The sequence below is a fragment of the Lepeophtheirus salmonis genome, chromosome 2 (assembly GCF_016086655.4).
Source record: "Lepeophtheirus salmonis chromosome 2, UVic_Lsal_1.4, whole genome shotgun sequence".
NCBI classification, from domain to species: domain Eukaryota; kingdom Metazoa; phylum Arthropoda; class Copepoda; order Siphonostomatoida; family Caligidae; genus Lepeophtheirus; species Lepeophtheirus salmonis.
The window spans coordinates 5405367-5427388 of NC_052132.2; the positions used below are offsets into that span (position 1 = coordinate 5405367).

General features: G+C 31.0%; 1 protein-coding gene and 1 long non-coding RNA gene across 4 annotated transcripts; one reads left to right on the forward strand and one right to left on the reverse strand.

Moving 5' to 3' along the window:
• Nucleotides 1–5129: 5129 nt before the first annotated feature.
• Nucleotides 5130–20647, forward strand: LOC121132559 (reticulon-1-A). Of its 3 annotated transcripts, none has more exons than XM_040727988.2 (2): nt 5130–5253; nt 19584–20647. In XM_040727988.2, exons 1-2 carry the CDS (start codon nt 5215–5217, stop codon nt 20184–20186), a joined length of 642 nt encoding a protein of 213 aa, XP_040583922.1. In that variant the 5' UTR covers nt 5130–5214; the 3' UTR covers nt 20187–20647. The 3 variants fall into 3 exon arrangements, with proteins under 3 accessions (XP_040583922.1, XP_040583923.1, XP_040583921.1); XM_040727989.2 differs by lacking the exon at nt 5130–5253 and adding an exon at nt 14977–15576; XM_040727987.2 differs by lacking the exon at nt 5130–5253 and adding an exon at nt 16290–19514.
• On the reverse strand, nt 14524–15208 carry LOC121132560 (uncharacterized). Its single transcript, XR_005869360.2, has 2 exons — nt 15106–15208; nt 14524–14982 (listed from the first exon to the last, which is right to left on the reverse strand). It is a non-coding gene; the product is annotated as an uncharacterized lncRNA (long non-coding RNA).
• Nucleotides 20648–22022: the final 1375 nt, after the last annotated feature.

The window sequence follows — 22022 nt, forward strand, 5'->3', positions numbered from 1 at the left end:
CCGTTTCCAATTACCAGATTTGGTCAAATTGCACCAAATTAAAATTCTCGCACAACATTGAACTAATAGCTTCAAATAAGTTTTCTTCATTTATTATCCGTGAAGTCATTCGCCTTCAAAGGATTTTGCAAATTTCAAATTATGTTGAAATGAATTGAAAAAATCGGTTTTAGCATATATAAAATTAAATCAATTAACTAATTTTTATAAATTACGCCCATAAAATTCAAGATACTGACCTACATAGATACATATCATTCATATTTTGTGAGATATATTAAAACAACTCCATATAATGATTATTAGAAGAGACAGATAACGAAGATAATCCAACTTTGTACCCACCATGATTTGAAAGTCCAAAGTATTGATTTACGAATGTATTATCACTAGAGGTGATGTAAAGGATTCGAGACTTGTGACTCAACTTGGAATTGAACTCATATTGTAAACACTTTGCAATTAAACTTGATCTAACTATCAAAAAATTGGAATTCAACTCCACTTTGACTGTAAAACTATTTTATTCTGAACTCAGGGGGGGGGGGTCTGCATTAAAACTATAAATCCTGTATAATAATGATGAATTTGAACTGTCTTAAATTAGCAAGAAAGAAATCTGAGAACTCGAATGGGACTCATTTAAAAGATTCAAGGACCTTGTTAGCAAATACTTTAGTCTAGGCTTGGAGTTACAGTATATTGACTTTTTCCCGCCTCTTATTATCAATCCAAGCAAAACGTACCACTTTATTTAAGTATTTTAGATATCCATGACTATATAAATAATAATTATTATGAATAGTGAAGTTTAAATAAATAGCATTAACAAGTGATGAAACCGATGAATCACTAACACCCACGTCATTATGAAGTTAAATTAAAAATTATGTTTGTGTGGTTGTTAAAAGATTGAACTTTTACCTGCATGTTGGCTATTTATTGTAATAGGTGGTAAAAGGCTAGGGAATAGATGGTTCAGGGGATATGAACCCTACCGTTTAAATAATATATTGACCGATATTTTTTATTCAATATGCTCTTCATAAGTAATAACAGCCTCAACGCCCCGGCTTTTGACTATGAAGGCCGAGTCCATAGCGTACCACGCTGCCATTAGGGTAGTTGGGAACGAATCCAAATTTGGATGAGAGGTGCGGCAGACAATGGTTTCCAAGATATCCCAAAGAAATATACTTAATGTACATGGACTTCACACAAGATTCCAAGGTTAGTTGGAGTAATTGTAATACTATAATGTTTACTTTATACTTAATCAGTACAACTACTTCTAACTAATTAAAGGAACATTTAAAAAAAAACCTATTAAGTTTATAGTTTTAAATTTTATGGTAAGATTGATAAGACCCTTTTTTAAACAAACCATTCAAAATCAATGAGTATAATTTGTGAATTGATAAAATATATATTTGGATCCTGTAGATTTTAATTGGAGTCTTCTTGGTTAATTATCCGAAAGAGGTTATTGTAAATGGATCGTAGTTACTTGTTGTTTGCCTCTAAACCACTCTAAATTATCCTAGTCCTGAACATCTGTTTCGTTTAATCAGTTTGACTGAAGTTAATCCAACTATCATCACCAAAGCTGTTAAAGATTAGGTGAAAAAATTCAATGTAATAGTGGATCTTTGTTTAGTTCGTGTACACCCTGAGAAGAGCCCACATCCTCTTTAGAATCTGACCCCCTACATCATAAAGTGGATGTTTCTAGAGTTTGATTTAACAGGAGCTTGCGGTGAAGTTGGTGAGTAATCTTTGGGTTTGGTGTCCGACAGCTTCACGTCCTGTAAGTGCACTTGTTTCAAAGGTAGAACTTGCATTGTAGGCCCCCGGTAAGGACTTTATTAGACTTATCAGCTCGATCTCTTGCTCTCGCAGTCACTCAAAAAGCTAGCTAGTCCTCTTTCTGATCTAATGACAAACCAAACTGTTCCCTAACTCGCTTCCTAAGCTCACCAACAGTAGTCAAGATGAGACAGACTCGAGTGTCTCATGAATCAAGGAAAAACTCCGACACCTCAGTAAGAATGATGTGGTCCCAGTTTCATTTTTCTTTTTTTTTTTTTTTTATAAATAGATTTTCTGTAATTTTTCCAGAGAAAAATATCTATTTGAATTTGATTATTTTAAATTTTATATAAGAAACTTAATTTTTGAAAATTTTTTTGAGAAATAATTAAATAAAGGAACTTTTGTAAAAAAAAATATTTTTTTGTCAACAACTGTGAATTTTAGGAGTTTTTTTCCAAAAAATTTAATTTTTTGAGAATAACTATAGGTTTTTAGATTTTTTTTTCAAAAAAATTCAAATATCAAATTGTATGTATATTAGACATTTTCTTGGAAAAATTTTATATTTGAATTTATATTTTTAAATTTTATTCCAAAAAATAAAAATTTAATTTTAAGATTTTTTTTCAAAAGAATTCCGAAAATAAGTTATTTCTGTACTATTAATTCAAATATTAAAGAATCGGTATCAGAAAATTTTACTAGAATCGCATCGGAAACGTCATCCGGATTTTTTCTTTAATCGTTCCATCACTAGTTTGTATGAAAGGTATTATTTTAACATTTTAATTTTTAATCAACTTGATTGAAAAGCTTAATTTTATATTGAGATATTATTTAGTTCATTCCCTAGTCTAAATATAAAAAAAGATACTTATTCGAATGACGTCATAAAGGTCATTTCATATTTTTTATACATATACATAGCAAAGTAAAATGTTATCGTACAAGTCGAAGCGAAAGTTGAACTTTAAGATCAAAATTAAGAGGATGAAGATAGGGAAATATAATTTATTTGATTTGTAATAATTATAGTAGAAGAAATTGCATTGCCATTTGTGGTGCATCAACATAAAACAATCTTGAATTAAAATCAAATAGATTATATTAAATTATAGATATATTTGAGTGAATTATAGGACTTGACTTTAAATTTGTGGGATGATTTAAGGTACATAAGAATTTCAACTATGGTTTAGAACCTTTATTTGATTTAAGAACCTTATATAGGCCCCGATATGGCTCTTTCAAATAAAATAGATCAATTGATCATTCTTTTAGTGTTTATTTGGTAGTAATTTATTCAGTCCAGTCTAGCCTTGGGACTAGTCCTATCGTTCCAAAGGGCTAAAGAAAGTATCTTTTCTAAAGAAAAAAAACAAAGAATAAATACAATAGAGTTACGTAATCAAGGATCAAACTTTATACGTTTTTAGGACTGATATGAAGGACCTAACTGAACTGAATACTGAATTCCCTAATTGTGACTTTGAATTTTGGCTATTTTAAGGCTGCAATTTGCAACACACCATAAGGATTAATCAGAATAATTTGTTCATAGAAATTGACGATAATTCGTGGGAGAATACAACTGTAATTCACACTCAATTTTGAGAAAAATCATTCAAGCTTGTTTTTGGTTTAACGGACACATTCATTGTTAGTTAAATGATGTAAGGGTGATTGGATATTCATATGTGACATAGTATGTTCATACTATGTCACGAGATTACCTCGCTAACACGAAGTATACAATGTATTTTGATATTTCATATGGATATTTCGGTTTCTTTTATCCTAATTAGTGTTCAGAACATTGATTGGTTGAATTAAAATGAGCTCTTGCTAAGCTGTGAACAATTCCTGACAGATATTGAATAATAATCTCCTAGTTGGGAAGAATTGGTTAACGCCTACCAACGGATTTTTAGATGTTTTTCATGTCTTTTCGGAGGAAAGGTTGCGTGATACACTAAAGGAAACGACATAATGTAGGTACATTCAGTGTTGAACGGTCAAAAAACTGTACAGGCCGCAGGACTATCAGTCCTAGGACCGATCTTTTATGGTAACTAGAACGACGTGGTTACTAACTATGTCATTTCATCTGTTGAAGTTTTATCATAGTTTTTTTTCAAAAAAGTAAGAAACTTGAAGTTTAAAGTGTGAGGTTTGTGGCTAGAACGTATATTACTAAAGTTGTATACGTTTTAGCTATCATTCATTGTTTTTATTTTCTTCAATCCTAGCTAGAAATTAAGAAGATAAAAAGGTAGCTAGGACTGTAGAACTAAATCATCCGTCTTTAGAACCGTTGAAGGCTAAAAAAGATCGGATTGAACTTAATGTGTGTAGGTTCCCGATCAGGTGATTCTTAGAGAAAGAAATATACTTTATGAATATGGATTTCACAACAAGATTCCTAGGTCTGATGGAGTAAATGTAATACTATAATGTTTACTTATACTTAATCAGTGTAACTCCATCTAACCAATTTCAGAACCATTAAAAAAAACATCAGATCGATAAAAAGAAAGACTGAAAGGGGGCGCCTGATAAAAAAATCAGTCTTAGGACATATCCAACACTATGAATGAGGCAATAGAAGGATAGGGACAAAGGAAAATATTTTTTTGCGTTTTATACATTAGTCGTCAAAACATTTATCTTGCTCTTATCTAAAAAAAGGCAAAAGAAAACCATAAAATGAACGTGGTACTCCTGACACTTTGAAGAATATTTGGGATGTCTGTGAGCAGATATATGAGGAAATACAAAAAACACAAGTCCAAATTGTTTATTCATAAAATACTATACCTCATACAATTATAAATACAAATTAATAGTTGGTAGTTAAGAACAAGTTAAATAAAGTAAAATCAACTTATAAATCCTAAGCAAACCCTCATTAATACTCTCCGTCATTCATGAGCCCATGGATTAATTTTACTTAATTCTCATCATAGTATAAAGTAATAATTATAACAGCTTTCATGTTCAGGTTGCAATTACAAAAAGTTGATTCCGCTTTCTAGGACATATTTTATACTTCTCTAGCCTAGAACGTATAATACTTTAGTATTATTTTCTTCTTTTTTAGGACTGTAGGACTGACTTATCGGTCCTTAGGACCGTTAAATGGTAAAAAAGATCGGACTTATAAAAAAAGACTGATTAGGAAATCTATTCTAGGACCGATCTATTACTAGCTACATTACTATTGTCCACCCATTTAAATGTGTTGTATCTGTATAGAAAAGTGTCAATAGTAGAAATGATAACATTTTTATCAATGCGTGCATGAAGGATAACTCCCCATTTGAGATATTGAAAATAGTCCAACGAAGCATTTATTCCCTAATTGTGTTCAATTATATATATTTATTTAAAAAATAAAAGAAAATGTTAGGACTCAGCTGTACTTTAAAAAAGATGAAATATGTAAGTTCGTACACTTTATTCTTGTTGTCCAAAGTATATAATTATAATTATTTATTATTGTGCCCTCTTTGTTCAAATGTATCATCCTTCTTTCATCCTTTAAATGCATTGTAGAGAATAAGTGAGCTATGCTCAAACATCTGTCCTACGTTGTATATGGCATACGTTGTTACCTTGATTGTATCGTGCAACTTTTTATATGAAAAGAGACAAAAAAAAAAGGTCAAAAATCAATGGAGCATGCGCAAACTAAAGCTATTTTTTATCTGCAAGCTGTCATGACAGTATTCAAGTAAACAATCACCATCGAACCCCCCTTTCACATTCATTAATATATATAAAATAGAAAAAGAAATCAAAGTAAAAACCTTTATCATACGCTAGAAACAAAAATCTCAAGATTCTTATCCGTTATCCATATTGCTAACTCTACCTTGGGAAGGCATAGCTTGCATCCGGGGTCAAGATAGATACCCATTCCGAGGACTTCTATAATGTCTCGTTGACGGTGTATTCCTCGCTTCGGATTTTATCTTCAGCCAAGGATCGAATGCAATTTCTTTAATGAGGGAATTTATTTTCTGATGAGGGAGATTTCAATTATAGGGGGGGATGATTGATGAATGTTCAATAGTGGTTGTCAAGCTACATTGATGGAAACAAAGCTGATTCCTTATTGGCTATTATCCTTTTTGGAGTTTTAGTATTTTCCCAGAACACTCCGCCACTCTGTGAAGCCTTGATTAGAAACTAATAAAAATGAACAACGGCTCATGCTCTGTTGGTAGTTGGCCAATTCATACCAACTATGGAATTATTATTCCATAAGGGTTGGGAATTGTTCACAGGGGGATCAGAAATATCGACAGCCGACTGTCTTGGTGGAGTAACGCCGTGATTAGTGTTGGGGTTCAGCCTGAACACCCTAGGGCGGTGTGGGAACCTTATCATTTTATTTGGCCGAACTAACTCGGTCCTTTAAATAAGTTCAGTCTAGACAAATTAGGTATAGATTGCTCCCGCACCGTAACACAGCCTTTCATCTGAAAAGAAACCGAAAAAGACTCAAAATCCTTTTGTCATAGTTAGCCAATTCTTCTCGACTACAAAACTATTGTTCAAAAATAATTGTTGAGAATTGTTCACAGGGGAAAATTGCTAAAAACAAAATACATTGTGCATATTTGAGTTAGTGAAGTAAGGTCGTAATCCCATAGAAAAGTTTGTTCTAGATTGCTCTCTTTTAAAATTCTGTTTCGACTGATTCTATAAACGATTTTTATGACGTCTTGTGTATTTCAAAATTGTGAATATCGGCACAATTATGTCGTATCTGTTACATAAATCATATTTGTACAACTCATGAATCAGGTATGATGGAGGAAAAATTTTACGCCAAATTAAGTGGTAAAAATTAATTTTTTTATCAATAGTTAAGGATTTTTTGAAATTTTTTCTAAATTGGTATGGATTTATTTAATTTTTTTATAGAAATTTAATATTCCAAATTTTTTTCCAAAAAATTTAATTTTCTTTGTATAGCTATGGGTTTTTGAAATTATTTCCCTATAAATTTATTTTTTTTGTTAAATAGCTATGGATTTTTGAGTTGTTTTTTTTTTTAAAGTTTATTTTTAGATTTCTTTTTTTTTCATAAAATTCCAAAAAACAACTCCCCTCCCCCTAAAAAATATATACATACTGGGGTAAATTAATTTTACTACAAATTAGTTTTGGGTAACGCTAAAAAAAGCTACCCAACCTCTCTCTTGGGTTATATTTTGGGGGTTGAATAGTTCTGTAATAAAAAAACTTTTTTTAAAAATTAGAATAGGATAAACAATGGTCACGTCTGCTCTTTCGACGTTATTATTCATTATTTAATCGGTCCTCGTGCTCTTCACTTCTCCCTCTGACTTATGCATTATTGCCTACCTTTGGTCTATATTGTTTTACAAATACATAATAAAATATCATCAAGGTTAATAGAAATTCAAGGTTAGACCATCATGTAATCGGGATTGCTAGAACTTTCAATCTGATGTATTGTAACTACTGATGGGCAAGACAGGCGGATTTTCGACAAAACACGCAACCACTTACAGTCTATGACATCACTATTTCTTGAATTGTCATTTTAATTTATCGTACCGACTGCTGGGAAAGAAAAATAGATTTTGACAAAACACACAACCCCTCATCTACTATGACGTCAATAATAAAAGCGTGGTGGAAGTCAAGCATCAGACCTAGACGTGTTATGGTATAACCTTATATTTCTATTAACCTTGAATATAACTATATATATGAATTTAAATAGAATTACAATATTTCCCCTCCCCTAATGCTATTTTAAATATACAGGATTCTTCTCGGTATAGGAGTAATTCCTTTTCTCCCTCAAAAATCGCTCTTGCGTTGACCTCGCGCTCTTTGTTTCATTAGAAGCTACTCATCTCTAAAAATAAGTATGATAATTTAAAAAAATAAAAGTTACGGATCGATTTTGATCAAACTTGGTACAAAGATTATATATGGTCAGAGTAAGAGGCCATTAAATTTTGAGAGGTTAAGGTAACAAAAAACATAAAAAAATGCATAATCGACCATAACTTGGGGAAATCTTACAAGTTTGTGCCCGGTCTCGGTTCTTTCATTCAAACAATTTTGTTTTCAGTCTTGGTTCTATTATATACATGTTTAATTTAGTAACAGGCACTTAAAACAAGGGAAGTCGCTAGAAAATTCGGGCCCAGGAAATGATATTAGGTACACACAGGGTCAAAACTATCTTATACACTGAGTGCATAGTACCCAAAGTTCCAGGAGGGTCAACCTAATTTGAAAATAACAATGAAAAGGTGCCCATGGCTGATTAATGTTCCCGAAAAAATAAGTTTTTAGTCTTATAATTAAGTAGTTTAACAAAAACCTTAAATTGTAAATTTAAAATTAGATTTTCTCTGAATTATAGTTCTAAATCAAGATGTTTAATAGGGGCACTAATGAATTCTTTTGGTTAAGAACCTCGAAAACTAAGATTGCTTCAGACAATGTTTTTCAAAGTGGAGACATTATCCTTTGCTGATGCTATTTTTTCATGAAGTTCTTAGATGGCAGCCAACAAATAACCAATATGCATATTTTCTCGGGCTTGAAAAATATCGACCACTTGTGAAAGAGGTATCCTTACTTTATTGTACTCGACCAAGAATATAGCTTCATCTGATGTTATGTGTTGATGTCGGCCATTGTAATAGTATCTTCTTTTGAAAGTTCCCTGAATCTAATCACCTGCTTGAACCACTAGACCGATAAGGGTACAACTTTGCAAATTGAGATACATAACACAATTTGATTTTGGCGAAGGTTTTGCGCTCCACCGAGTGCCCACTCAAGTTTATTCTTTTTTTATAATAAATAATTAATCATTTTTTTGGGGGGGAAGCTATACACAAATTGTTAAAAGACTGTTTATTAATCTAAAATAATAATTTAGAAGAAATTGTTTTATCCTTACTTACATTGACTATTTGTATATAAGATTGTTATTTTCCCCTATAAAATTGTGAAATTTACAGCTTCAAATGCCATGTGCAACCTCTAAACATTGATCAATAATATAGCTTAAACTCTATAATTCTTCATTGTTTACCAAACAGAGCATTTTAAAACTATTTTTAGATATTAAGAACCAGTTTAATGTAGTCCGTACTTCTCCACATAAAACAATCTGATGATGTAAATATATAAAACATAAAAAAATATATCCTGCAATTCAGTAGATTTCTATAAATTAGTTGTAATATATTTATTTGTATTTATGAAAAGCTCTATTTCTTTCGCCAAGAGTCAGTTGTCAAAACTAAGGGCTGTGTTTAAATTTATATCATCATATTATAATATGCTTGAGTAGCCCTGGCTCAACTTGAATGAGTGAAGGACTGTTTAGGCATTCATAGAGCATTTTCACTGACGTCATGAATTCCATCATAAATGAAACGAAAATGGGGATTCAATGTTGATCTTTTGACTACATAAAATGGACAAATTGCAAAAAATATTTTTATGAAGCATCATCAAATGGGTTTATGAATAAAGAAACAATAAAAACTGAATTGAATACTACTTGATGCCAATGATTAACACTGATATTGGAATATAATCCAAGTAATATGTACTGAAATCCCAAAAAATGACTAAATTTGTGTTTTTTTTTTTTTTTTTGATCAATTAGGAAAAAGAAAAGTAAGGCAATTAGAGAAAATATAATACTATTCAATATTTTATTTACAATATAGAAATATTATTGTACAACGATTTAATAATATATTTTAGCAGGGGCAAGGTTAATAGAAATACAAGGTTATACCATAAACGCGTGTACGACTGATGTTTGACTTCAACCACTTTTTTAATATTGACGTCATAGTAGATGAATGGTTGGGCGTTTTGTCAAAATATGTTTTTCTTTACCAGCAGTCGGTACGATACATTTAATTGAAAATTCTAGAAATAGTGACGTCATTTACTATGGTTGGTTGTGTATTTTGTCAAAATCTACCTGTCTTGCCCAGCAGTCGGTACTATACATCAAATTTAAAACAATAGCAAGCCTGATTACATGATGGTCTAGCCTTGTCTTTCTATTAACCTTGTATAGGGGCATCCCCAGGGGGTGGCAAAAGGGCTCTCGCCTCGACTAAATTAGGGATTTTTTCCTTTTTCATAAAAAATCAATTTTTCAGGAGAAAAAAAATTTACGCAAAAAATATTGGTAAAAATTTTTTTTTTAAAGATTTATTTTCTTTTAAAAAAAGTGCATTAGGTTTTTATACAGTAGAGCAAAATATTTAATATTTGAAAAAAAAAAAATTCATTTTACGTGAATAGCTATAGATTTTAGATTTTTTTTTCCAAAAAATTTAATATATGAAATTTTTTTCACAAAAATTTGTGACTAAGATTTATTTTTTTGTGAATAACTTTGGATTTTTGAAAAAAAATTTAATTGGTTTTTCTCCTTTTTTTCCAAAAAAATTCCAAGAAACATGCCCCCCAAGAAAAACAAATGAAATTATTTTTCCAAAAAAAATCATATTTATAATTTAATTTTGTGAACAGCTGTGGATTTTTGAAATTAAAAAAAAATATATATATTTTTTTTTTTAGATAGTTATGAATTTTTGAATTTTTTTCCAAAAAATTTTATTTTTCGTAGATAGCTGTGGTTTTTTAAAAAAATTTCGAAGATATTTGAGATTACATTTTTGATTTTTTTTTTTCAAAAAAAATAATATTCGAAAAATTTTTCCCAAAAATTTAATTTTTCAGATTTTTTTTTGAAAAATAAATTTTTTGTGAAAAGCTGTGGATTTTGAAACATCCTTCTAAAAGAATTAATCTTTTGTGAACAGCTGTTCCTTGTTGAATATCTATAATTATAAAAGAGAGATTGTGTGTGTAAATGTCCTTTATACGTTCCCACACCGTTGAACCTAGGGAGCTGAAATTTTGCATGGGTCCCTCTTTTGAGCTTGGACGTGCTAAGACAGGGGTGTCAATTTTTGGGGGCTATATATGGGGGGTGCTTATTTTATGTCCGAAACACAAAAACCGTTTTTTGCAGCTCATGGAGATTAAATAAGGTTTTGAGTTATTTATCAAAAATAGATTGGCATTTTAAACAACAACTATACAAATAACTACGTTTTCTAAATTTATTCAAAATCAAAAAAGTTATTAGCAAAAAAAGAAATCGGTGAAAATTGCCATTTCGTTTATTTGAGGTACAAAAAATGAACTTCCAATGAAATATAGGATTAGTAAATAGAATAAAGTTTGTAGAAATTTGTTTGCATATTAATTTGCTAAATAAAAATTGATGTTTAACTGCAATATCTGTCCTTTTCTGAATAATTTTTCAATTTTTTCATTTTCTCTCTTTCCCCCCCATTTTTCATCAAACGTCACTTTTCAATTTTTTTAAAAATTAGTGCAAAAAAGTTTTTTTCAATTTACTTCGTGAATTTCGATTTCGGAATTTTTTGAAGTAAATAGAAAATGGATTTCTCATCTAGACAATCTTTTAGATGCATAGATGTTGGTATGTTATTTGAAGTTTATAACAAATTATTTTTTGTATATATATTCACAATAATAACACTAAGGTTACAAGGGGCAAAAGAGAATTTTTTTCCTTCAGGGGGTTAGGGGGGGGGGATGAAGTTGCTATAATGAAACTTTGTAAATAACCTTACTTACCCGGATTGAAATAGTCTGAAGAATTTAATAAATTAACAATAACGAAACATTCATATTATAATTATTAGTATATAGAAGTATTTTCTGAATATTTTCTCAATTAATTTGACCATTTTCAATGTGATTTCCATCTCCCTCCTTAGCCCGAGCAACGCCGGCTAACCCTTAGCTAGTATGTTCATATTTGTATATATTCCTGCGGACTATGAAATATTGATATGTATGCAGTATGTATCACGGGGTACATCACTAATACAAAAATACTCTATTTTGGTTGTCAGCTGTCGATTCACTCATCTCACTTAATACGTCATGGTTATTTCATAATTTATTCTTTTACAAAAAATGACGAAGTAATAAGCTGTTTTTTATTTATGCTCCATTTCCAAAAGGACAGGAATACAATTCCTTGTTGATCCCTCGTTGTATATTGGCCATCAACTTATTTCTATGAAAAAATGTTGGCTATCATATCAAAACAAAAAATATAGATACTCTATTCTTATAATATTATAATACAGTATCGATAAAATTCTATGTAGGATTTTAATTCTACGAAATTATATATAATTCATTTTTAAAAATTATGGAGAAATAATATGACTGGGATATAAATAACAGCTGACGTGATTGACTTATTTGTCTAACTTTGAGATAATTTTGGGGTTTTTTCCTTTTCTATTTGGAGAAAAGTTTGTGCGATTCAATAAAGATGGTATGTGTTATAAAGTAAAAAATGAAATGGGATTTTCCCTTTTCCTTGATTTTTATTCAATATTGTTTTTATGTTGTTGATGCAATACAGTTGCACTATGACTCGTTTATTATGATCAAATGTTTTATTCGAAGGTATGGCGGGGGTAGGGAACAAGATATTCATATCTATGTTGGTTAAGCAATCTCTCTTGCTTTGCAACTATTCAAGTTTTGCAGTTATTCACTCTCGTTGAGGAGGTCTTTGATAATGTACATACGTTGTAGTCATAATAAGTTTGAGCAATTCCATGTTTTGCCACGCCATTTGAATTGATTAGGAACTTTTTGAAGTAAGAGAGACGCAGCGCAGCCACGATTATTGATCCTCCAACCTGGCGTACATTTTGAGCCTAGAAATATTTATAAGTTTTTTTTTAAATGGATGTTAATCTTGTACAGAAAGGCAATCTAGAGGTTTATTCTTTAAATATATTTTAATGTCGTAAAATCAATAATTTAAAAATGGAGATATATTAGTACACTTCTATATATTTAAAGAATATAAGGGTAACTTTGAACTTTTTGAACTCAATAAATGTAGTTTTTTAATTGCCTTAATCACAGTTTAGATACGTTTTCACGTGACGTCATCATGGTTGATGTATTTGTTTTGTGGGCCTCAACATCAAGTTTTTTATTACAATGAAAATCCTTTTTACATTAATATTAAGGAAAATAATAAGCTATTGGGTGTCAAAGTGGTACCAACAAATAAAAGAACTTAAACCTTAGTATCAATCAAAGTTTTATGCCTCCATTGCCTAGTTTTATTATATATCTGGCCCTTATTTCAATTAAAAACATGTTATAACATCGTTAAACAATTTTATTTCCATAGTGTGGATTTAAATAAACTGTTACAATGGAAAGAATGAAATATTTTTCTCTAATTATTCTACTTTTATCGTTCCTAATCGATTAGGGAAAAAAAGTACAAATTTAGCCATTTGAGCGGATTGTTAGTACACATTACTTTGATTATATCAAATTATCAGTGTTTATCATTTGTATAAAGAAGTATTCAATGCTTATATTAAGTGTCATCAAAATTTATTAGAAATTAGAGCATTTTTTGTAATAAAATATTAAATTTGAGCCCCCAAGATGGCGTTTTCTTCAATTATGTTGTTCCAATTTCAAGGGAGTCAGCAAGATTATATATATATTTATTTATTTATTTTTTTTTTTCGATAACCTTTTTTAGAAAAGAAATCCTTAAATTGATTTGGGGGCATTATTTTTTCCATTTAAGGATTTTTTAAATTTCTCGGTTAGGGGGACATGTCCACGGAAGCCCGTGAATTTAAGACCTCAGTCTTCTATAGTTATATTCTAAAATAAAATAATGTTCAGAACCGTCAATCTTAATAAGTAACGCCCCAATTGAATAAGTCTTTACTTTATATTTATTCACGCAACCTAATTTGAATGATCTTGCAACCTCTCTCTCTTTCTTTCCATCTATTTATTTTACATTTTTGGCATTGAACTACACACGAAGAATTAATGACAGTAGAAATGTCAAAAAATAGTTCTGTACAAATGGGTTTACTTTTCCTTTCCATCTAAAATAATATGTAAGCATATTATTATATGGAGTTATTACTCCGTCATCTGATCGATTAATAAATAGGATTATTTCTTATATGAACGACCTTTAAAAATACTCACTGCCTCCTAGCTATTAGTAATATCAATATGTAGTAGTTTGGATGATCTAATCCGGGAGTGTTTTGATGTGTTCATTTCGGTAGGGTGTATATACTTGTATACGTAAAATAAGTTAGTGGAGGAAGATGTTGCATATATCAATTTCATTTCTTAAAATAATATGTTATAATTACACTGTTTTTGTTTCGTGTTTTTTTAAATAGAATATCTCACGTTACCGGAGAAGAAATACGTATAAAGCAGTGGTTCCCAACCTGTGGGTCTTTACCCCAAAACGGCGTTACCTCGCTGACACAAATATATACTTTGTGTTTTATTGGCAGCTGTGGATGTTTCTGTTTCTTTCTCCTATTCTGAGTTCTTAAAGTTGTTTGTTTGAGTTCCTAATAGTTTTTTAATGATTGATTATTAATTACATGGTCGGGAAGAATTGGCTAATTAACTACCAACTGATCTTGTGCTTTTTTTTCTGCTCCCCTCCGGATGAAAAGTTGCGTGATACAATAAAAGTAACAACGTGGTTAAAATAAAGCTCCCTTAATAATAAAATCATTACACATCCAGACCCTAAAATTAAGGTTAGTTAAAAATAGGTAATTCGAATTATATTGACGTTAATGTATGTATATAAATACTCAAATTTATAAAGCAATAAGTCCTGAACATCTGCATATCATAAAGGATTTCTTATTATGTATATAATATTAAACCAAGTTTTTGCATATCACAAAACCTGAGCGAGTGCTAGTCCCATTCAATTCGCCTGGATATATTATATATATATATATTCCGAGTATGAAGGCGTACTTTGTTCTTCATTCAATTCTGTAGGTATTAATAATTACTACTATGTATGCCTCGTTCAAACGTACTTCGTCATCGAGCCAGAAACGGAAAGAGAATATAGAAAGAAGTATATTATTTTAATTTATAATGAACGACGGTGATGAATATGATAGAATGTATTCGTCAATCTTGAGTGTTGTGTATTTACGATCGAAGGAGTTATACAGAGTCCGTGCTGAGTCGTAACATTCTCTGCAATAATATATATTTAAACTTATGAAGTTATGAGCTAGGTGGACAATTTAGTTCAGGAAATAATGTACTCATGTTATAATGAGTACTAGACTGACACGTTGACTCTTAAAAGCAGCTCACCAAATTAAAGGATTATAAAATCTCAATTTCATTGAGAAAATCTTCATACTCTTTCTAGGCTTCCCTCCACGTCCTATGTGTTTCCGCTTTGTTTAGAGTGGCGAATATTTATTTAAATAATATGTATGCAGTGTATGGTACATTCGTTCTATGTGTCTGCCTGTGGAGTAGCTAGGAAGAAAGGAACGAACGAGTACGTCATGCAAAGCGCTACGCCGACACTAGTATAAGAAATTCTAACAGGGTCCCACCCGCAACTTACTTTTTATGTAGTCTGTATCTACTATTAATTCACATACAAGAATAAACTCAAGTACTCTTTTGAGTCTCAGTCCATTTTACTAAGTGATTTGTTTCAACTCTTACGTGGTTGAACATAGCTGTAATAGAAGGCAATCCTCATTGCATACAGCATCTCTGATTTCCAAATTCAGGAGCACTAAGTAACGAACAACCGGTGATTCATAAAAGGTAACTATATCCCTTCCTTTTTTTCTCGATATTTTATACTATTCTCCTCTGTAATAATCACCAAGATTCCATAGTAACTCTGAGCCAAATAGATATTGTTTTCTTATCTGCTAGAAAGTATGTTGTACATCTATTTACATAACCTATACGTAAATTAAATAAAAGGTATTCCTAATTATGAGTTCAATTCCAGTTATAAAAATATTGTCTTAGTAGTCAAATTGATATTATGACTAATAACTTTAAAATATGGACTTTCAAGGAGAGTACGAATATTTTATTTGTATGTTTACTTAAACATAATTTTGTCTCCCTGCTTGTTAACTCCTGTGGAGATAATAATTTTTGCATAAATGCATTGATTCGAGGTGGTGCCCTAGTGACCGAAGTCGCCCACGTATTTTTCAATATACCTCTACGAAGTTTCTTATAATAAAAGTTGTAACGTCGGAGTTACCAATAATAATCAAGGAAATAACCAGTTCATGGTATCATTCTTATTATTTTATTTTCAAGGTCAACAGCAAATAATTATAGGAAAACTCCTTTTACTTTAACTCGGGTCTTCAAGGATAAACTTCTGATGTGTTAATACATCTAATATCTACTCTCCCAATTATTATCAGTTTTGAGTAAATATGATGTACTTTCTTTAATATATAATACATGATTCATTTTGTCCATAATTCTTTGATTTGGAGCAGAGGTGGGGGGTTGCTTCAAGGATATTACCTTGTAATTTTTCAATGTCCATAGTGCAGGTATTTGGCAAAAGATATAGTTTTAAAACTAAAAAGATATGTCAAATTATAATTTTCTCAAGTACACTCAAAAATGTTATGCACATACACATATTGTTGCCTAAAAAGCAGGCATTGTAGGTATATATATCAATGTACAAGAATAATATATGGAGTATAGGGCCTGATATACGATGTATATAATAATAATATCCTTAGTTTTAAATGAGAATTTGTTTTGTTGAAAATATAACATTTTGGAAGATGTAGAGAGCGTTTTTACTGACGTCATCAATTCCATCATACGAGTAATTGAAGGCGAAGTCACCTTCAAGAATATTATAGTATATATTTTTACTACTTAAAATGAACAAATTTTCAACAAGCCTTGATGTATCTTCATCAAACGGCTATAAAAATTAAAAACAACAAAAAACTTCTTGTTTGAATACTACTTGATGCCAATGATAAACACAAATATTATAATTAATAGTTACTGAAATCCCTCCAATTTGTGTAAATTTGTACAATTATAGATAAATGATGATTGAAGTAGTATAATTGAGAGATTAATAGCATATTTTTTCCAATTTAATTGTAAATGTATTGTCTACATTATGGAAATATGATGTTATAACGATATAACAAAATATTTTTAATGCATACTTTATATACAATAAAACTTATCAATATTTTTGATTCAGTTATTTCATTTATTGGTAGCCTTTTTAACATCTAATTGTTCGCAATTGTCTGTGTTATTAAAATTTAAAAAAAATATTGCTTTGACCCCCAAAATGTCTGTTCAACAATGCTAACGTTATCTGAAATTTTCTTATGCATACGTCAAAAAAATGCAATCATGAGGGAAATTGTATATACCGTTATTGACAGTAAGCAAAAAAACAACACAAAAAAAGCTACTTAAAAGGTGAATGCCCCTTAAACGTTATTTTCAGTTATGTATTAATAGATAGGTTTAATAACAATTAATATAATTTAGTACATATGTGGTGCTTCATCATAAAAACAATCTTGAACAAAAGTCAAGAAAAGGAGAAAATCCCAATGTATTTTTTTTTCTTATATACATACACATACATATTTGAGTCAATTTTAGGTTTATTATTCAAATATGTTGGATGACTGTAGATACTCAGAAGTTTAACGATAGTTCAGAAACTTTATTCGATTGTACAATTACCCCAATATGGTCCCTTTCAAATTAAATTATATTAATTTATCTTTCTTTTATTGTATTTTGGGTACTTCAAGTGCAATTTGCGACACGCATAAAACCTTAATTAAAATAATTTGTAGATATAAATTGACTATAATTCATCGAAAAATACAAATGTAATCCACTCCAATTTTGAGGGAAATCACTTAAGTTTGCTTTTGTGCTGACGGGCGACAAGGTGTATACTTACATCATATATAAAACTTGCTAACTTGGCAAAATATATGTTTGTTGAAAGTTCAGGAGTGGATTTCTTAATTTCACATGATTTAACTACCTTTTACTCAATCTTTATCTTACGTTCTCTTAATCATGGGCTCTAATCAAGGTCAACAACAGCTCTCACTCATCTATTCATAGCCTGAGTACTATAATTAAGAGCAAATTAAATATATAACAATAGATAAATACGTTTAATATAGTTGTTATTTTTATCCTGACTTCTTGTTGGCATTAATTCAATTTTAATCAAGTACACAGAGTATGTAAGTAGTTTCTCGTTGAAATATGAATGTCATTTACATATTTTATAAGTTGAATTAATTTTTAACTATTTGATTTGAGAAAACTGAAGCATGATGCAATGTTAGAGAATGCATTTATACATTTTTTAAATGTTCTTCACGTTAGCATCGAAGTAAAAATCAACCAAAAACTTTAGGAGCTTATAAATTTGAGTGTTTGTCAGTGATTTCCAACGATCGTGTATAAAATTTCCTGGCCCCATGATTTCTGACGCATTATTTTTAATAGTAACAATTGCGTCATTATTTACTAACTACGTTCAATGTTACATAAGAAATGAAACTTTCATAGGTTGCCTCTATTGTGAGATCCTATTTTCGTTTTAGTTTTCATTTAGTTTATATATATATATATATGTCAGTAAATGAGTATAATGCAAGACTCTTTCCTTTTTACGTCATGACATTTAGCAAGGTGGGTTAAATCATTAATAAAGGTGTTGTGTCAACATAAAAACAATTTTTCAGAAAGATCAAGAAAATCCCTATTTATTTTTTTACGTCATATATACATACAGCCCAATATTTCATGCTCATATTTGAGTCAATATTAAGCTCTGTATTCAAATTACCTGGATGAGTTATAATGTTCAATAATTTTATCTATCGTTGAAAACCATTATTTGATTTCAGAGACTTATATTCACCCTGATATGCCCCTTTTCAACCAAAGAATCTATCCATTTATAATTATTTTATGTGATGATACATTTCGTCTACTTTAAATGCTATTTGCGGGTCTTCCAAATATTGAATATGAATAATTTGTTGATGGAAATGGACGATAATTCGTCGTTGAAGAATCTAAATGTAATCCACATTCAATTTTGAGAAAAATCATTCTAGCTTGCTTTTATGCTAACGGGGCACATATCATGATTCATATACTTAGAGGGAGAATGACTCAGTTTAGTTAGTTCAAACGGGGCGGGGGGTGAAAGGAAGTAAAAAGGAAAAAATTGCCTTTGAAATAGTCTTGCATAGCAGACTGCCTGAAATGTATGTATTTTATATATTTTAGTATATATTGCTGCAACAACATGAGCTTGTGAGAGAGGAAAAAAAAGGAAAACTGAAAAGAGAGAGAGAATGAAGCTTAGAGGGATTCTTTTTTCTGCTGTACAGGCAGCTGTCCGTTTGATTCTCTCCTTTTTTTTTCTTTTTTTATATCTAGCAGTTTGTAGTTGAATATAACGTCAGTGGTTGACGTTTCTCTTCTTCCTTCGTGCTTTTCATTCAGCTCATTTTGGCTGCGATATCATTTCTTCTCAAAGTATCTCCTCCCTAATTCTATATTCAATTCCGTAGATCCATTTTCAATTTTATTGTTATAAGGATAGTAGTAGCCTCTGCATTTCATTTTGATCTCAATTTTTTTAGAATTACTTTGACTACTATTATTAATTAGCATTAATCAACATGGGTGTAATGAAGGTGACCCGTCCCTAGCCCCCTGGAGAAGAAGACCTTTGACTAACTAACTCTTTTTTTTTCTTTTTATAGTTCATCATGGAATTTGAGGCTCTGTATTTATGGAAGGATCCCGTGCAAAGCGGAATCGTTTTTGGTTCCGTGCTTATGGCCCTGATGAGCATCTGCTACTTTTCCCTCATCTCTGTCATCTCCTACAGTTCTCTCCTTCTCCTCATGGCCGTTATCTCAATCAAAATCGGAATCTACGTGGCTGTGACCTTCATGAAGAAGGAAGTGACGAATCCTATCCTCAAATACTCTGGAGTGGACTTGACCGTGTCCTCCGATAAAGTCATCAACATCGCCAAAAACCTAACGGCCAAGTTTAACGTGAGCGTTACCGAGCTTCGTCGCCTCTTTCTTGTGGAATGCATGGCTGATTCAGTCAAGTTTGGACTTAGTTTGTGGGCCATGACCTACATCGGAAGTTGGTTCAACATGATGACCCTCATCATCCTTTCTTGGGTGGGCCTCTTCTCCATTCCAAAGCTCTATGGCAACAACAAGGCAGCCATCGATCCTCTTCTTGAAAAAGCAATGGGACACTTCAATGATCTTAAGTCGAAAGCAGAGGCTGTTATCCCTGGAGCTGCCAAGGGAGCCGCCGCTACTGAGGTCAAGAAGGAAGAATAAACGTTTCAAAATTACTTTTTTTAAACATCTGCGAATAATATTTAATAATAAACCTTTATTTATTTTACATCCTTCACACCTTACTTCTCAATATATTTACGATTATTTTTTTTAGGTTTTGTTTTTATCTATTATTCTAAGGAATTATTCGCTCAGATACATTATTATCATTTAAATCCCCACTTCTCTATGCTTGAGTACGTAGTAATCAACTAGAGTGTGTCGCTCCCTTTGGATATAATGTTATATTTTCGAGAAAAAATATTTGCTGTGAATAAGAATATATTTCTATATTAATATGTTGTATACAATTGTATTTTACTGATATTGCTGCATGCAGCTATTAGTATCTTCTATCTAACACTATCATATGTCATTTTCATATGAAGTACATTTTTCATGTTAAAAGTTCTTTTATAGAAAAAGTAGAAATCGAAAAATAAAAAAATATCTTCCGTTAAGTTGTTGAGTGTTATTTATAAGGACAGTAGATTTGTATGAAACATTAATTTCTTCTATGGAGATACATACATAAATTCATATTTGCATAAGTAGTTGTTCTATTAAAGGTTTCTTTTGATTACGACTTCATGTATCACTTTATAGTCATCCCTCTTAGAATGAACGACAATAGAATATGACGAAACATGTGTTGTGTAACAAGCGAATGAGTAATCCTGATACTAATCGCTTGACACTAAAAAATAATACAACATAATGACTGGAATCGTCGACAGTCTACATACATTAATTATTAATCATAGTTTATTTGATATTTACTACTCGGGGTAGCTAGTAGGACTCATTGGAGTATATTTTTGGGACTTGATTCAATCTAGAAAAGTTTTAGTATCCCAATCTTTTAAAATCCAGTCTGATACTGATAAGTTAATTTCCCGAAATGCCTGGTTATTTTTAAGTAGTATTGGATTGGTCCTATGACTAATTTGCTAATCAGTCTCACTCCCTTTCAGTCTTTTTTTTTAATCGGTTCAATCTTTTTAAGGATTGAACAATATAAAAAACGAAGAGAATAATTAATGATAGCTATGACGTATAATAATAAGTTCTAGCCACAGACATCCTATTTCGGGTATCTTGTCTCTTTGAAAGGGTGTATGATGAACAAAAATGAAAATCCAGTGTAGAATGGGCATGTTAAAACTAAAAACCGAACATCAACAAGGTAACATTGACAATTTGAAGAATATTTAGGAAGAGAGAAGGAATAATGTTAATAACGTTTCTTAAGATCAGCTACAATCAGCTGTTACTAGGGAGGAAAGCGAAAAGGATACAAACAAGGAAATTTGCTAAAATCACTCCTATGTTGATGCCCAATTGGACTCTTATTCCAACAAGGACTTACAATTATAACTCCGCAACAAATCCTCAGTGTTACGCTCTGTCTTTTATGAGGACACAAGAATGTTCAATCAGGTTTTGAATGTACCGGATTCAGAGAAAAAATCTTTACACGTTCAATCTAGAACTTTATCAAGATGTATTTCAGCAACCAGTTGTAATAGGGTGTGTCAATAAAATAAAAATAACGAATAGGATGTCCTGGTTACCCTAATCATCGATGTAGCCCCCCTTGGCAGCAATCATAGCTTCCAGGCGCCCACGGAAGGCCTTGCACTCATTTGTGGGTGTAGTCCTTAGACATGGCATCCCAGTGCTGGTTGACGGTGTCCTTGAGGTTGTTGATATTTGTATGATGGACGGTACAGGCCTTGGACTCAACATGCAACCAAAAATTGAATTCAATGGGTTGGCTTCTGATGTGTAGAGGGGCTACATTTTCTTTGGCTAGAAAGCAAGTTGTCCTCCAAC

What these genes read in the sequence shown, in the direction of transcription:
- LOC121132559 (XM_040727988.2), top strand. Translation starts at nt 5,215, where the DNA reads ATGTTAGGACTCAGCTGTACTTTAAAAAAGATGAAATAT. An exon ending in CTTTAAAAAAGATGAAATAT is followed by an intron (nt 5,254 to 19,583) that starts GTAAGTTCGTAC and finishes TTCTTTTTATAG; the next exon opens with TTCATCATGGAATTTGAGGC.